The sequence below is a fragment of the Squalius cephalus genome (genome assembly GCF_949319135.1).
Source record: "Squalius cephalus genome assembly, chromosome: 21".
Classification (NCBI taxonomy): Eukaryota; Metazoa; Chordata; class Actinopteri; order Cypriniformes; family Leuciscidae; genus Squalius; species Squalius cephalus.
In genome coordinates this window covers 22,075,247-22,093,676 of record NC_137142.1, presented here as the reverse complement: position 1 = coordinate 22,093,676, position 18,430 = coordinate 22,075,247, and the positions used below count along the sequence as shown (strand labels likewise).

At 41.1% G+C, this 18,430-nt stretch overlaps 1 protein-coding gene and 1 long non-coding RNA gene across 5 annotated transcripts in view; both read left to right on the top strand.

Moving 5' to 3' along the window:
* The window catches only part of bcl11aa (BCL11 transcription factor A a), a 53,270-nt gene extending 49,112 nt beyond the window's left edge, over window positions 1-4,158 (top strand). For all 4 annotated transcript variants that reach the window (XM_079855177.1, XM_079855179.1, XM_079855178.1 and 1 more), the window contains one exon: window positions 425-4,158. In XM_079855177.1, the coding sequence (XP_079711303.1) occupies window positions 425-2,493 (2,069 nt within the window). In that variant the 3' untranslated portion in view covers window positions 2,494-4,158. The remainder of the gene's footprint in view (window positions 1-424) is intronic.
* A 2,744-nt stretch (window positions 4,159-6,902) lies between these two features.
* LOC307149134 lies at window positions 6,903-16,611 on the top strand. The gene is made up of 4 exons (XR_013819531.1): window positions 6,903-7,009; window positions 8,050-8,150; window positions 14,363-14,543; window positions 16,525-16,611. It is a non-coding gene; the product is annotated as an uncharacterized lncRNA (long non-coding RNA).
* The last annotated feature ends 1,819 nt before the right edge of the window (window positions 16,612-18,430 follow it).

Here is an 18,430-nt window from a genome sequence, read left to right as displayed (position 1 = left end):
CCCAACACAGTCTTTCTCTGCTGGAATATCAGTGCTTTGTCTGGTCTTATGTTGTGAAAAGCTCTGCTCCACTGGGTTCTGGCCTGTACTGCTGTTTGGGAGCATGTTTATAATAAGACCTGTGTTTACTGTTATGTGATACTTACTTTAGCCTGCTGAGGGGCTAAAGCTGTTGAAAGACTGTTAGTATGGGGGGCTGCAAAGGCCCGGGGTCTAGGCAGGTTCATAAATGATTAAGGCCCAATCTGTAGGGTTTTTGTATGTCCAAAATACACCAGGGAGCAACTGAGAAAGGGAATGAGTGTGAACAAACACATGTAGCAGATGTAGAGACCTATTAACCAAATGGTTTTCCTTTAAATTACTTGCAGTTAATGTCTTTGGTACAGTTAGAGAACTAACTCTTCTGTTATGTGTTTTGCAGGTAAAGATGAGCCCAGCAGCTACACTTGCACAACCTGTAAACAGCCGTTCAGCAGTGCCTGGTTTCTGCTGCAACATGCCCAGAACACTCATGGCTTCCGCATCTACCTTGAAAGCGAGCGTGGAAGTCCGCTCACGCCCCGTGTGGGAGCTCCTTCAGGAATGGGCGCAGATTGCTCCTCTCAGCCCCCTTTGCATGGCATCCATCTCCCAGAGGGAAGCCCATTCAACCTGCTGCGGATACCCAACTCTGGACGCGATGGACCTCCTCTCCGAGAGGGTCGGTTTCCCCCTACGCCGCCTCTCTTTAGCCCTCCACCCCGCCATCACTTGGACCCTCATCGCATGGAGCACCTGAGCCCGGAGGAGCTGGCTTTGGCCACCCATCACCCGAGTGCCTTCGACAGGGTGCTGCGCCTCAACCCCATACCCATGGATCCCCCAGCTATGGACTTTTCTCGTAGGTTGAGGGAGCTGGCTGGTAACACCTCAGGGTCAACTCCTCCTCTCTCACCCAACCGTCCCAGCCCTGTGCAACGGCTACTACAACCATTCCAGTCAGGAACCAAGCCACCCTTTCTCTCTAGCCCTCCCCTACCTTCCATGCAGTCCCCCTCTGGCTCCCAGTCCACCCCAACCCCTCTTACTCAACAGCCCAACACGCCCTTGAAGTCCAAGTCTTGTGAGTTCTGTGGGAAGACCTTCAAGTTCCAGAGTAATTTAATAGTGCATCGACGCAGTCACACGGGTGAGAAACCGTACAAGTGCCACCTATGTGACCACGCCTGCACGCAGGCCAGCAAGCTGAAGCGGCACATGAAGACACACATGAATAAGTCATCACCAATGACTGTCAAATCCGATGATGGCTTGTCCACAGCCAGCTCCCCTGAACCGGGAACCAGCGACTTGGTGGGTAGTGCCAGTAATGCCCTCAAGTCTGTGGTAGCCAAATTCAAGAGTGAAAACGATCATCTGATTCCAGAGAATGGAGAGGAAGAAGAGGAAGAAGAAGAGGAGGAGGAGGAAGAAGAAGAGGAGGAAGAGGAAGAGGAGGAAGGAGAAGAAGAGGAGCTGGATAGGGAGAGAGGTAGAAACAACTACCACTTTAGCCTCAATGTTGAGGCTACACGGCACCACGAGAACAACGGTGGCCGTCTGGGTCCAGGTGAGGGTGAGGATGGGATCCCGCGCTCGCTGCCTGAGGTTATTCAGGGCATGGGCTTAGCTGCCAGCATGCAGCACTACAGCGAGGCATTTCATCAACACAAGCGAGGAGCTCTAAACTCTGACAATAATGCACATAGGGGCATGTGTGATGAGGACTCTGCTCTGGAATCAGACAGAGTGGACGAGGGCTGTGGCTCAGCTATCAATGGTCGCGGCTCGTCCCCCAGCGAGTCTGCCTCCGTTGGTTTGTCCAAGAAGCTCTTACTGGGCAGTCCCAGCTCACTTAGTCCTTTCTCCAAACGAATCAAGCTTGAGAAAGACTTTGACCTCTCGACCCCTACAATCCCCAACACTGAGAATGTCTATTCCCAGTGGTTGGCTGGCTACGCTGCCTCTCGGCAGCTCAAGGACCCCTTTCTGAATTTTGGGGATTCCAGACAATCGCCTTTCGCCTCGTCTTCAGAGCACTCCTCAGAGAACGGAAGCCTGCGCTTCTCTACGCCACCAGGGGACCTGGATGGTGGCGTCTCGGGCCGCAGCGGGACTGGCAGTGGTGGCAGCACGCCACACCTTGGGGGTCCCGGTCGGCCCAGCTCGAAAGATGGGCGACGCAGTGACACCTGTGAGTTCTGCGGCAAAATATTTAAAAACTGCAGCAATCTGACAGTGCACCGGCGCAGCCACACGGGCGAGAGGCCTTATAAGTGTGATCTCTGCAATTATGCATGTGCTCAGAGCAGCAAGCTAACACGGCACATGAAAACACACGGGCAAGTGGGCAAGGACGTTTACAAATGTGAAATCTGTCAGATGCCTTTTAGTGTGTACAGCACCCTTGAGAAACACATGAAAAAATGGCACAGTGACCGCGCATTGAACAACGAAATTAAAACTGAGTAGCGGTGAAGTGTGGTGACTCACTTGCCTGTTAACAGCGAATAACACCTTACCCCACTCCCACCCTCATCCTTGTAGATTTCCCTGTTTCACTAGTCCAGTGGCGGCTAAGACAACGTGCTTGGCACCACCAGCACACCCTTTTCATTTACCGTTGAATGCATGATCTGTATCGGGGCAATACTATTGCATTGACGCAAACTTGGAGCCTTTCTCTTGTGCAATAATTTACATGTTGTGTACTTTTTCTTTTTTCTTTCCCATTTTGGAAAATTATGACAGCATGCATGATATATTTTGGCTAATTTTAAAATAAATTGTCCCTGGTTGGTTAGTTGTTTAGTAAATGTGTTGCTGTTTTAACGTTCATTATTTTGAAATGTTTTTTCTTTAATTTTATTTTTTTATTTTAAGATCTAAGAAAAAGAAAAGAAAAACAACCATGCTGCATACATTCTGTAATACATATCATGTACAGTTTTGTGTTGTAACATGGAGGACTACAGGCTATTGCTTAACCCTCTTTGGACGGGCTGGATATCGCACTTAAACTAATCTTTCAAAAAGATGTTCTGTCCACATAGGGTTAAAATATGAATTGGCCCCTATTATGGAATAAAAGTAATGACAGCCTTTGAATTTCTTGAAAAGGAAACAGCATTAAGATTTGAATTTGTACTATCATTTGGTAAAACAAACAAAAAGAGTGCCTTGGATATCTTGAAATTGCATTGGTTAATCTCATCTGCTGTAATTCTGGAGTCTCAGCTAGATACTACGTAAGGATCGATTGGATCCTCAAAAGGTTCTTGCATCAAGCACCTGACCGCTACAGTCAACTGTGACTTTAGAGAGAAATAGTAGTAATCAAAAAGCTAAGTAAATTTCTAGTTAATCATCATTAGGTACCTATGTAAAATGTATCTTTCCATTGTGGTTTATGTCCTGGGCATGGCACAAGCAGTATATGGTGTGAGATTCAGTCTTGTTTACTTCTTCTATCTGAAGGTACTGTACTTGGCGGTACTAGTTTTCAATCCACAATCATTTGACTTTTCTGTGTTTGTTCAAGTCTTATCTTCAGTAGCACAACATTTTGACGTTTCTTTGATGACCATTGTTAGTGTGAACGTCCATTGTGAAGGAACACTTGAGGGCATTTGGACCGAACTAATGTAATGTACACTTGAGAATTGGTTATTAAGAAAGCATTGAAATATTTGCAGCTGTCAGTGATGATTAACTATGAATTGCCTACAGGTCTGAGTCAAAATCTTATTTCTTTATTATTGCCTATGTCTGAGCTCCCTAAAAGACTAAATGAGCCTGAAAGACCGTCTGAGCGAGAGAGAGAGAGAGAGAGAGAGAGAGAGAGAAACAGAGAGAGGGAAAACCATATATGTCACTTTTTGTCCTTTGTTTTATATGAGTTTCACACATAGTGTGGTATAAGTTGACATTCAAGGAGACTCTTTTTCATTGCTGCATTATGACATCAAGGACTTTAGACAACGTTTTTGGTGTTTAGACAGCACCTGCCACTCTGCCCTTCTTTTTGTATTAGACATGCTAATTGGAAGTATAGTAGTTGAGTATAAATTACAATTGCTTGCTTGTTGGACAACGAAGTGCACTGTTAAAGTTTCCCAGTTTACAGGTATTCACGAGAGGGAAAACTTCCAAAAGAATCAAACATGGTGTCATTATTTAATGTAAAAAAGCCAACTCCTCCTCTCACCTCACGAAGATAAAGCCCAACTCCGATATAATATTATTGTGTCAAAGCACACAGTGCTTGACAAAGTACGGACAATTGAAACTTGCTGCTTTCACTGCAAGAACGTTTTTTTGTACAAATCTTTTTTTAAGTATGAAAATAAAATGACTTTTTTAAAAGGTAACATTTCATTATCTTAGGGGAAACTGTATTTAAGTTTGTTGTTTCTCTTTTCCTCTTTGTCTTGGTGGTGTTCAAGACTTGATCACATTATATATAAAATGGGAAAAAATATGTTTTTTTTTCTGCTTTTTCTTTTTACATCTTGGCTCTTCACAGCTCTTCAGGTCAAACTTGCATTGGGGAAAGGTTTAAGATTATATATAAAATATATAATAGAGAAACTTAAATATAGGAAAATGCACATCATGTCGGTTCCTATGCTAAAACACATTTATGGTCTACTTTCTTCTGTATTTCTAGAATGGTATTTGAATTAAATGTTCACCTAGTGTAGGTACTACAGTATTTATATTGAGGCTTGTATTTTTAACTGTTGCTTGTTCTCTCAAAAGGTATTATTGTACCTTTTTTGGTAGTGGAAAAAAACAACAAGCTGCCACGGTATATTTTTTTAATTTGGCAGGATAATATAGTGCGAATTATTTGTATGTTTAAAAAAAGAAAACGGAAAAAAAAAAATCAAATTAAAAAATTAAAGTATGTGGCATTGAACAAAGGAGGCCATTCAATGGTTTCCCCGAGGAGTCTTTTGAGAATGTCCACACTAGCTAAAACAGGTGGTTGTACATATCTTTTTTTCTGTTCTTCTTTTTTAAAATCTCCTCTGCTGCCATTCTGTATGCAGTACAGCAAGCTAATGTTGGGTTGTTCTGTAGTGTGCTTCTGTCTTTTCACCTGTCTCACCTGAATACATTCCAGCATCTTGAAAAAAAGCTAACTTCATATGCAGTAAAATACCAGTAAATAAACAAACAATAAAAAAAAAAATCATTCAAATAATCAATGTTTTGCAGGTGTTTTTTTTTTCATTGCCAAATATTAAATGGTGCTTTATATTTAGATTGGGACGACTTTCATATGCAAAGCATATTTAAAAATGAAATGGAACTAAAGGAGCAGCCCACTTAAGTTCATACTCTTTTGTAAATGGCAATGCGGAATATTTTGTTATCAGCCTTTTCTATTCCTGTTATGAGAGCTGTTTGTTGTAACTTGAACTTGAACTTTATCTTTTTCAATGGGAGTCACTATTTATTATTGCTTAAATACTCTGTTCAAAACGGAGACATACAATGGATCCTTTTTTTGTTCGTTCGTTTGTTTTCATTTTTTATTTTATTTTTTAAAGAAAAGAATGACCAAAGGTCATTGACAGACTTGCTTTTTGTTTGTTTCTGGTCTATGTTAAATTTTATTGGAGAAACCACTGTCTGTGTTTTCTGGCAGTTGTCTACATTATCCTGTTCACCAACCAATTTTGTCCCTTTATTGAAAACAATTAATAAAAAAAATTAAAGTATATCTGTGTCTGGTGACAAAGATTTCTCTCTGCATTTTTGTCTTTTAATTTTATATATATAGATATTTTACACGCACACACGCACACACAGCTGAGCATCATACTAAAGCATGATGGTGTTTAACTTTCAATTCCTTGAATTACACTCTGTGTATGCATATAATAATTAGGAAGGTCCTCTTGAGCAGCTCTACTGCACTCGTGGCACCTCCCCCCTCCCCCCATTCCTTTGCCCGCTACTGTGTGCTTGGTGTGTTCAGCCCTTGGGCGAAGGAGGGCCTTCAGGCTGCTTTGCAGATCTCTGGGGTCATGTGACCAAGTGACTTAAAAAGTGTTACCTTACCAGTTTTTTAGGTCAGAAGAGCAGCTTAGCAGTTTACCACATACACAGCTTATATGCAAGATCACTATTGAATCCGCCTTTATTTCGTATATCTCTTTTATTTTTAATATGCTACAAAAATCAACAAAAGTTAGTTTTGTATAGTGGAATAAGGCCTTGACCACAAACCAAGTTTTTTTTTATAATGATGCACTCTCAAATTTTCTCCTTTGTCTAACACAAATCCATAAAACCAGGCAGAGATGTGTTTCTTTTAGATTTCCCTTCAGCCACTTGTGTTTAGAGAGGCCTATTGTGTTTTGGCAGGTGTGAAAAACGCAAAACTTCAACCCCTCCCTACCCAATCATTCCCATTTATTCATCTGGCTCTTAAGAACAACATGTCACTCTACTCAAACAATGCTACACTACAGACAGACAAATAAAACAAATCACTGACTTTTCTATCCACGGCTGATCAACGAATGCTCACATAAACCCCTGTACTTAAGTTTTACAGACTTTAATGCTGTATTTATGATAATTCTGCCATCATGTACGCACCCTCATGTCCCCTGTAGCTTTCTTATGTGGTACAGAAAAGTATGATGTTGGTCTAAATGCCCAAATTGGTCTTTCCAATACAATGGAAGTGAATGGTGACCATGGCTGTCAAGCAATATATATAAGATTTCCATTGATTAAAACATATTTCAAACTGCTTTATTTATTTTTTTTATATGTAAAGTTATATGATTTGGGAAGATCTGCAATTTGGTGTTAAAGTTATATGGACTACTTTCATGCTGCCTTTTTCCCCCGTTTAACAGCTTGGCAGCTCCTGGTCTCCATCCCCTTTCATTGTGTGGAAGCAAGCAGCTTGGACATTCTACTAAACTTCTCCTTTTGTGTTCCACGGGTTTGGAACGACATGAGAGTGAGTTAATTTGCAAGAATTTTCCGTTTGGATGAACTGTCCCTGTCATGGCCTGTCAAAAATCAAACTAGCTACTATTACAACAATATATATACAGATAACAAAAGACAACAAGATCGGAACACTGGCACTGTTATTATGTTCTCACTGTTATAAAAATCCATATGGGCATTACTCACTCAGTATCCCCAGATATCCTTCTTTTCCCTTTTCCCAGCGTTTTGTAGTTCAGAATTCTCCAGTGACTTGGAAAATGTGAGTCTCAAAACACTGAGGTGCATGGTTTGTTTTAGTTTTGTGTCTTTGTGGGCTTGGCCGTGCAAATTGGTCTCCTGATCAAAAGTTCCTTGTGTTTATGGCCCGCTGGCAGGCATTCTGCTCTGGGCTATTCAGCACGAGGTTGCCAAAGAGGACTGTACCGCTGTCTAAACAGAGGTTGACTCAGTTGTTTAAACGTTACACGTTGTCAACTTTTTAGTCGGTTTGAGAGTTTGCGTACCACTAGACACAAATGCCTCATCGCCAATGCCCGTCTTTGTGTGTTGAACTAGCTTTGCATCACTTCTTTTACCCCAGCTTGGCTTTGCTCTATTAATCATGCGGTGTGTGGAGTTGAGTGGGCACAAAGTAAGAGCACCTTAATGGACAATGACCACCTCGCGCCTGCTTTCAAAGTATGTGACAGTTAACCAAGCTTAGATTTACAGCACATCATCTGAACGCAAACTACTTGGCTCTTACAGAACGGCCTCGCACTGCAATTTACACACAGACACAACTTACACAACAATTTGATCTCAAGGAGACACAAAACATTAGAGACAATTCCTTACCCTTGGTCAAATGGCGTTGATTAGGAGGTTATGGGAACTAGATTAGCCCTCAGAAATCACAGCAAGCTCAACCTTTGACCCTGACAGGCCTGTTCAAAGGTTTGTGGGGTCAATTGGTCAAGTGTCATTTTATCCCCATTCCAGTGAGCCATATCTAACATGTTATTTTTCTCTCGCTCTCTCTCTCTCACTTTTTTTTAATGGCAGGCTGTCAGGATCTTGGAGTCATTGGAAATGGACACCTGCTTGCTGAATGGGGGTCGAGCAATGCCACAAGAACTTGTATGCTGACTCCAATCTCATTAAAGGTGGAATCAGTCTCTTCATTGTTGTTTTTCCCCCTCAAGCACAGGACAACAGATAGATAGTTAGAAGCAACCATGTGTGTTCTATGATTAGATTTGTGAGGGATAATTAATCACAAATGGTGCAGGGGAGCAAAATACACACACGTACACACACACATGCGCACACACACACACTTAAACAGCAGCAGCATCATTTGAATATTGTTAGTGCTTTAATAAGCTAACTGATTGATCCCAGGTGAACACTTTGTTGTGGAGATTGCAATGCCCTTTAGGTTTGAATAAACAGAGCCCGCAGCCCACACTGAGCCCTGTTTGGAGATAACAGCCTGTTTGAATGAGGCGTGTTGAATTCTTAGAAGGTGTGTCATTTGAACGGCCTGTAACTGTGTCGCATATGGACTCTCTTTCTTTTTCTCGCCAGTGGCGTGAGGCCCAGGAGAGATGTATCATTTTTAGAACATACTGTACATACAGTCGAATATACCTTCTGTGAGAATTAATGAAGTTATAGGTTCACATATTTAAAGACACATGAGAAATGACTTTTATTAAGTTGTCACGAAGCCCAATAAAACCCGTCAGTCGCATAATACTTTTAAAGAGGCCAAGAGGTTAGTCATCTGCTTGCGCAAACGGAATGCAGGATTTTTCCTGCATTTTCTGTGCAGATTTTGTTGTTGTTGTTGGGGAAACACCAGTGGATTTCTGCAGAATGGATTTAAATGTGTTAATCTGATCTGAGAGTACTACACATTTATTGACATCACCTTTGATACATTTGGATATAAATTTACTTCAGAAGCACAATTGCATAAGATATCAAGACTTAATAAATAAATAAATAAATAAATAAATAAATAAATAAATACACAAATAAATAGGAACTAACACACACACTCACACACACACACACACACACACACACACACACACACACACACACACACACACACACACACACACACACACACACACACCTCAAGCCTTGAACCTCAGACATCAGATGTTGGAGTTTAGTGTTTGGTGACTTATCCGAGTCCCCTGCCCTTGCATGGTCAACAGAGTGAGTATGTCATTACCATAAATCTATCAGTGTCTTCCTGTGTGTGTGTGTGTCTCTCTCTTGTCCTCTTTTAGCGCCCTGGGGCATGTTGGACTAATGGCTGGCCTTGTTCTCACCCTGGCTGTTTGCTGAGCTGGGAAGGCTAAAGTCTATAGATAGACAAGAGACTTGGAATGCAAGGTGTGGACAACTGAGATAAAGTTAAGACTGTGCGGACTGAAGGGCAGGGTGTGTGTGTGTGTGTGTGTGTGTGTGTGTGAATGGATGGTCTGGAGTGTAAAGGTCAGAGAGTCAAGTTCACTCCCTAAGGAAAAACATTTATAAGTGTGTGTGCTGAAGTTGTATCTGTATTAACTGGCCAGTAATCTGTTTTCCAGTTTGCAAGTGCTTGTCTGTGGTGACAGTCTGTAGTTTCTCTCACACCCACATATACAACAGCCTTCACCTCTCTTCTCCTCTCCTCTGGGCATCTGGCGCAGCCTTAATCCCAGCGTAGCCTGATGGTTGAGAGCGAGGCAGTGCGTCCAGGCAGACTGGAGCTAATCTGCGGGAGGAAAAAAAAAAGCCTGTCCGTGCTGGCTGTTAACACGTCTCGTTTCTGCTCAACTCTGGGAGCTGTGCAGGGTGACCTGGGTTAATTGCAGCTGTAGAGATGAACAGCCTGGGTCACCTTCTCTACGATAGAGATGGAGGGGGGGGGGGGGGGGATGAGGTAATCATAGAGGACGGCTGAAGTTGAATCACAGATTTTTTTCAGGACAGTTCCTAATGGCTGGTAGAGGGCTTTGGAGGGGAGGATGGGACAGGTGTGTGAGGCATTGCTTTATTAACCATGGTCCGTTTAAAAGTGGTCAGTCGTAAGTACAGGCGTAAATGGAGTCCAAAACCACATTCTTGAATTAGAAAAAATTAGGGCAGGACTTGATTTTATCCGTCGGGATTTGATTGGATCGTTGTTGTTTGCTATTGCTGCGTTCTCATGTGAGTGACTGGTTGCACAGAGAAGAGTTGTCATTGCGAGGGGGGAGGATACATTACTGTATTTGATTAAAGATTACAAGGGCACATAAGACGATCGCAACTTCTGTTTCATACAACAATACCATGTGTCAATGTCGATCTGTCTTGCTTGATCTCTTGTGATCGGATAACATGGGCCGGGGAAGAACAGTGTGGGCAGGATTGAGGCTGTGTTTTGTCTAGTGGTCCTACTGTTTTGTGTTAAAGTGACCCCCAGTGCACTCTGTCTACCGCTTAATCCCGTTTTGACACTCGTTCACATTTGTATCCCCAGAGTCATGCACATACACACAGAGGCATGAACAAGCACACAGAGAAATGTGGCAGGAACACAGTAACCATTTTTCATGTGTTGTAAGCGATTTGAAAAGGCCATTCCGTCTTCATTTCACAACTTCATGGTCTCTCTGGTATGTTCTCCACGCCGTTTCCCTCAGTCTAAGCACAGCTCTCACTCTTTCTCTCAGTCTTAAGGTGGTGGGGGTGAGAGGTCAGCATGGCAAGGCTGCAGATTAAGTTTCACATGACTGAGCACCTTTGTTGCGGCGGCCCACTAGAAAGGAAGTGTCTTGCATGTCTGAATCCAAGAGGAGGATCGTGCAACTCCTCCCTCTGAGAACTGTGCTGAGATTGGCCACCGGTGCAGCATGCCTACCATACAGCACCCCCCCCCCCCACACACACACACACACAGCCCCACCAGCCTCACTATGTTTGCTCGTCCGAGGGGGGTGTTTTGAACTCTGCATGCTACACAATCTGGTTGATCTGCAGTGTCTCAGACCCTTTCATGAACTACAATATGTCTGGCCTGACACATGCTGCTGAATGGAAGGGGAGAGCCAGCAAAGGTTGCACTTGAGATTGAAGTCATGTTCAGCCAATCAGTTCTGAACAATGTTCAGATGCTTTTATAAGAGATTTTTACAAATGTAAAAACTTGAAACCTGAAAGTGCAGACAGGTTATTGTTATTTTGCTATATATTTCACATAAAGTGGTGTTTTTCATCTGCCATTTTTATTTCATTTTATTTTTCATCTGTTATCAAAATATGTGATATGTTACATGTTATTCTCATATTAATATTTAGTAAAAAAATTAAATGCTTTTTTAGGAGATGATCTTATTCAAAGTGAATTATAGTATAACAGCGACAGTTCTTCTGGAGCAACCAAATTAGCATTATTATTATAATTTTTTTATGAAAAAAAAGTAGATAAAAAAGTAGAAAATTAGGTTAAGTTGTCTGTAATTAAACATACATTACTATTCAAAAGTTTAGGGTGAGTAAAAAAAATAAAGAAAATTATAGAAAAAAATAAATTGACACTATTGAACCAGGATGCATTGTATTGATCAAATTGACAGGAATGACTTGTAAAAACAAGTCAAACAAAAAAACAACATCTTTTTCAAATAGGCCTATATAGGCCTATGCTGTCTTTCTGTTCATCAAAGAATCCTGTATTTTTTTTGCCAACACAAAATATCTGAACATACAGATCAAATGAGTAAGAATCATAGTCAGCTCCTAATGAAGTTTGGAGCCCCCCCTCCCCCCCCCCTCCTCTAACTGTCCCACTATCCTTATGGTCAACACCTCTATTACAAACAGCGTCAAAGCTTCCTTCCTTTTTACATTAACATGTGAACGTGTGAAAAGCCCTTACATTAACCTGTCTGGTAAAGACAATACATTGAATCTCAATGTCTGAAACCTGACTCTGTAGACTTCAGTTTATGAAGTGAGTGGATGAGGTTTGCTCTCTGTTTCTGTCTCACCCTCCTGCGTTAGGGATTTTCTGTTTACACACCACACCGTGACTATTAGGCCATCAGGGCCGAATTAATTTGAGCGATCGATACCCTCTTCATCAACATTTTCATTTCCTGCCTTGGCTGGAATAGTGGGGCCCCATTAGTTGTGGTGTCTTCAGCTATAGTGACCAGTGTATTTGTGTTTGAACAGCGATGACACGTGCAAGGTCAGAGAGATATTTATTTCAGTGAGGACACTCTCCTACAGCCTCTAATTCAACATACACACACAAACAAACAGACCAAAGTTTGTACTGTCCGACACTTATTTTTTTTCTCCAGTTCACTCCAGTTCACCAAAACACCATCATGTTTACCCAAACCTGTATGACTTACTTTCTTCTAAAAGAGAATTTGAAAAATGTCAGAAAAAATCCTTTCACATTTATTCCACAGAAGAAAAAAGTCATACAGATTTGGAGAATCACAAAGTAAAAAATACATCGCGTTAAATTTACTGCAAAAAACAGCAGCTGCCGTTGCCATAAATTCAATGTAAAAATATGTTGACAATGTTTCAGGTATTACGAGGTGGCATATTGGCAAAATACATACAAAAATATTGAAATAAAATATATTCATATGTAATGTTAAACCAATTATAGTTTTCATTTTGAATGATAAGGTGTCTTACAGTTCTAAAATTCTAAAGATGGCTGCGCGCCTCTTTCTCTGGCCCATGCGGTTTATGCTTGGGTGTGTGTGTGTGTGTAAGTAAGTGTGTGTACTTGCTGACCTCTGTGCTCAGCCCTAGAAATCAGTATTTGGAGTAGCTGATCATATCAGTGGTCTTGTCCTCTTGGAATGCTGTGGATGGCCACAGGTGCCTATTACTTATCATGCTAAATGACTCGGGTCAGCTCAGTCAACATTCCGGAACTCTCTTAGACAAGACCACTTTGGAAAAGGGGGCAAGATCCCCCTCTAAATCTTTTCTGCCCAAAAGGTCCTTCATGTATTAGAAACTGAGTTTCAGTTTTAAAATAATGGATGTTTATGACCAGCAGACTCGAGTAGATTCTGATGCACTGCTCCTGCAAGGCTTGCTAATGTCTGCTAATGTCTGCCACTTACCCATCCAGCAAGTGGCATTAATGCAGTGGTCCCCCATTTCCCAGGAGCCTCAGTTGCCCAGCTCAGCACTTGGTGCTTGTGGAGGCTTGTTAAACTGAGGTAAGCCTTTTGGGTCATCTACTCCTGTAAATTTTAACCTTTTTTGGTGGATTACATGTTCTAATTATTTTAAGGATGTGTGTGGAGAATTTCTTCCTTTTTTCTTTCATCTGACTCTTTCTCTCACATTATCAAGCCGACTCTGTTATTGAGACCAGGCCCAGATTCCAGGCCCTTGAGATGAGCTGCACTACTTTAAAGTGCTTCTGTACCCCATTACTGACTATTTCTGATAGCTCAGCTTTATGTAAATGATAGAATTTCTACTCACTCAACTGAGCCTTTGCTAAGCTCTGCCCTCTTTGCTACTGTTGCTAACCCAGACAGGCTTTTCAGAATGTCCTGATGAGTTGAGTGATTTTCAATTAAATGTGCTCATAGTGGTAAAACAACAGTGACATTACAAAGCATTCTTTGCCCATTTCCTTTACAGAAACTGTTAAATTATGCAGTTACACAATTTTTTTTACCATATTACCACATTATTGGATAATTTCCAAAAGTTTCCAAATTGTTCAAACACAAGGACCTCTCATAGAACACATTAAGGAGAGCAAAAGCTTATTTGAGAAAATGGCAGGTGACAACAGTAACATTTTATGGCTTATTGAAAGGTCATCCTTGGGCAAAAGAAGTACACTTTAGCACACTTTAAAAAGAGAGTAGGCTACTTATTACGGAATTAATAGTGTTTCAAAGAATATAGCTGTGAACTGCATGTAATGTTCGGACAATGAATTGCGTGTTAACTGATATTAAATCAATGAAAATGTATTATAGTTTAAAATATTAAATGCAATTAGCTGAACTTTAGTCAATTTTGATGTAAATTCATAATTGTATTGTTTTTGAAATATGGTTAAAGTGTAATGTCAGACCTACATTTAATAGACTTCAGTGCACTACATTTTCAACCATACTAAAGTCATCTGAAGATCATACATTGAGTTCTGCTTTATGTGTGTTCACTGTACAAGTGTGAGTGTTCTTTTGTCTTGTGGGCAGTAAGAGGTTAACCTGAGCATGAGAGACTGACTCATCTATATCAATTTTTGTTTGTGAAACAGTGGAAAAAGCCCGAAGGCTTATGTATGTGTGTGTGTGAAATTTTAGTTCTCCTCCTCTTCCCGCAGGCACACTTTGTACCTAAAGCTGAATCGGCCCCGATTGGCCCTTCTTCCGCTTATCTCTCCGGGTTGCTCCACACCCTCTGCCCGCTGGCGCTGGTCACATGCTTGACCTGCTCGACTGGCCTGGACCACACCCCGTCCTACATACCTGCTCCTCACCTGCACTGTACTGAGTGACACTTTTGTAAGTAAACACGCACACATATGGAGCTGCATGCAAGCCTCTGCAGGAACTGAGAATTTGAGAGAGCAGGCAGCCCAGCCCAGTGGCCGTTTATTTGCTCTGCCATGTGCGTGAGGAGAGCCGATGATTGGCTCCCCTGTCATTAGAGCACATCGCCGTTGCCGTTAAACCTTCATCCACTAGATTAAAAACGCGGCAAGCCCTTTAATGTTCATGAACTTGCACACTGGAAACAATTACCTAAAAATAACAAAATTATCATAACCTGAGCCCCCCTCTCTGCCAAGGCAAAGGGCAAATAATTAGTGTGAGAAAGTGTGTTTTCATTGTGTAAAGCACACATGCAGTCGGTCCAAATTGCCAGTGTCTGTGTCTCATCTGGTCAGTCAATAAACTTTGCTGTAAAAAAAAAAAAAAAAAGGCTGAATTGATTCCCTAGCAAATTATGCCTCTGTTTTTCTGTATCAAATTTTCCACCATCGCCTACCATTTAATCTTTTCTTCAAAAGCTCATTAAACTCCAATGGTAATGAACATTTAATGAGAACACTTTAAACCTAAAGCAAACCTGATTTTATTTATTTTTATTCCCTTCCTTGATTCTAATTTTTTTTAGCCTTTGTTTAAACTTGGTAGGCTATTAAGATCTGTCTCGGGTCACATCCGATCACAAGTAGTCAGCCAAGGCACATTATTATTTACACCAGATAGTAAAACGGACCTTAGATGTGTGACCACTTCGAATTTTGAGGGGAGGGTCTCTGATTTTTGGTAAGATTTTTGGTAAGGAGTCTCTATGCTCAACAATGCTACATTTATTCAATCAAAACTACATTAAAAACAGTAATATTGTGAAATATTTTTACAGTTTAAAATAACTTTTCTATTTTAGTCAACATCTGAAGTGGATCAAAAAAGTTCATCAAAGTTGTCCTAAGACAAGAACGGGTTTTGTTCAAAATTCATGTATAACTTTGATGAAAGGTTTTGATCCACTTCAAATGCTGACTACTGTATTTTAAATACAATTTTTCAGCAGCCATTACTCCTGTCTTCGGTGTCACATGATCATTCAGAAATCATTGTAATATGCTGATTTAGTGCTCAAGAAACATTTCTTCTTATGATTATTAATGGCTAATTAATGTATTAGTCTTTCATGAATAGAAAAATCAAAAGAACAGCATTTATTTTCAAAATAGAAATAACACTTTTGTAACATTATAAATATCTTTACTGTCACTTTTGATCATATAAAACAATAAAATTAAATAAAATTAAGTTAAATTCTTCACAACAAAGGCAATGGTCACCCAAAATGAATCTTAATATCAGGTGTAAACAGGGTCGTAGTAATGTAACTGTGAAAAGCAAATTTTACATTCCCCAATTTTACTGTGTAGTAACTGTGACCCCGACTGACAACAGCCCGGCTCACAGGTGTGATGGTCACATGACCCCGAAGACCGTCCTTCTCGAAGAGCACCTTTCTCTCAGAGGCTGTGGCGGTATGGCGGACGCCTGAGGATAGCGGGTTGATTGACGGGTTGCGCGGCGTGAAGGGGAGGGTCAGGGGCAAGCCAGGGGCAGCAGTGGGGGCCTGGGTGACTGACGCTGGCTCTCCGTGTCCTCCGGGCTCAGGGATTGAATGTCAGTTTCTCTAATAACGGGTTATAGCGAAAAGGTCAGCTCCAGTCATCTGACCATGAGAATAGAGAGAGAGAGAGAGATTGAGTGAAAAAGAGAGGGAGAGGAAAAGAGAGATGAACGCTATGCCAGGGGCGGAAATTGATTGTCTAGGCTGGGGGAAAGGAAATGAAGAGAAAAAGAAAAATGGAAGGCCGGTAAGCAAAGAGAGGGAGAGGGGTAGAGGACAGAGGGGTGTCATGGCCAGTCTCAGATATGCATGCCTGCTTTTTAAATTACCATCAGCGCTTTATTACTCTCTCCTCTCTCTGTACCCTCTCTCTGACTTCCACAGCACCTGAGAGAGGACTTCCTACTCACACCATCACCACTAAATCTCTGCAAAATAAAAGCAAGAACATCCTGTGAATACCAAATCAGCCACGGCTAGGCCCACGCGGAGTCTGCGGAGCTTCAGTGGTTGCTGCACTCCCATGGACAAGTAACAGCTTTTGGCATATATACTGATATTATGCAGTGATATTATTTGGGGAAAATTGCTTTAGCTAAATATATGTCATGAACAACTACGGGCCATTTTCCATCGATTTCCTCTTTGATATACTGTAAGCTTGGCTCCATGTTTTTCCAGGCTTTCTAGCTAGCATCCACATACCAAAAAGGCTCCATCAATCTCAACATCTTAAGATTTTGTAGTAAACAAAACATGAATTTCTTTGAATATCAATTCATTTAATTCTACTTGTATTCGAATTTCAATTGCAGGTTTGCATCCTATTTGCTACTTAAATTTAAAATTGTTAAAATTTAAATTGGAATATAAAAAGCATTTTCAAATCAATTCTGAATGCTGCACAATGCAGTCTGACAAATGCATTAATATAATTTATTAAATATTTCAGATAGTTTAAGCTCCCAGCTATGAATAAGTGTTAAAGACTTGTTAAAACATAACATTTTAAAGTTGGCATTAAATTATAAAAATTCACCCTATTTTTAATGCATCTTAAAGATCTTAATATGAATGAATCATTCATGCAATTTTTTTAAAAACCTTTTTAGTCAAAATGTCATAACTCAATCTACTGGTAGAACTACAGACTTTTCTTTAGTGACATATGGCAGATTTCTCCAATTATTTAGACCACTTAAACAAATCGATACATTCGATCAAAAGCTCACATTCAGACCTGCCTCCATAAACAACAACCAATGAATTGAACTAAGTCCCCATCCTAAATTGTGGATAATCCGTTACACTTGAATGTACGTTTCAAAACTGGAGAAATGATCTGTCGCTACTTCCATTACATTCTGACTTTAACATGACTTTCCTTTAAAATCAGTGTGAAAATGCACAGCAGATTCTGTTCAGTATTGCAATCAGCATAGCACCTTCAGCACTAACTGCTCTCGAATAATGGGGGTCTCTGATTGTGGTGGCTGTGTATTCCTTCTCTAAAATTAAAAGTATCAGGTGACACATCAGCTTTATTTGCATCCATTAGTGCTCATCTGAAGCCTTTGGGACTCAGTGGAACAGTGGGGCTCTAGTTTTCAGGGGCTCTTTGAATAGCTTTGGCCCTTAGCATTTCTCCACTGGACTAAACACGACCAGCTCTGTCAGAAACAGCTCTGCTCTCCAGTTACAACCACCAGCAATGACCCACAGGGTGGGTCAAGTGCTCTTCCCAAGGTCATGGTAGGAGGGCAGAGGTGCGATTAGGACTGGTAGCTGGAGGGAGGGGTGGACAACCTCCAGGGACCTGTTCCATATTGAGCCAAGATGGTGTGCAAGCCACACAAACTGAAAGCATCTTTAATGAATTAGTGTTGCTGCTGCTGGCCGCTCATTAGGAACTCTTGTGAGATACATTTTAAATATGTTTTTATCAATTATCAAATGCTAGCAGCAGATGCTAACAGACTATGGATGTGTCCAAAATACCCTCCCCTATACTGTTAAATAGGGCCCAGCCATTTAGTTGTGTCATTAACCATTCTGCACATTATCAAGTGCACTCATTTAATCCCATAATGCACCGCAATAATGCGTGTACAGCCAATGTACGCTCAACACACCCATAATGCACCATAGTGCCGAATTAATTCCCATGCCTCGCCAAAACATGGCATCTGTGGCTGAATTGTCCATCCATCCATTTTCCAAACCGCTTGACCAATGTCGGTAAATCGCAATATCGTATACATTTATTTTTAATTGATTATTATATTATTAA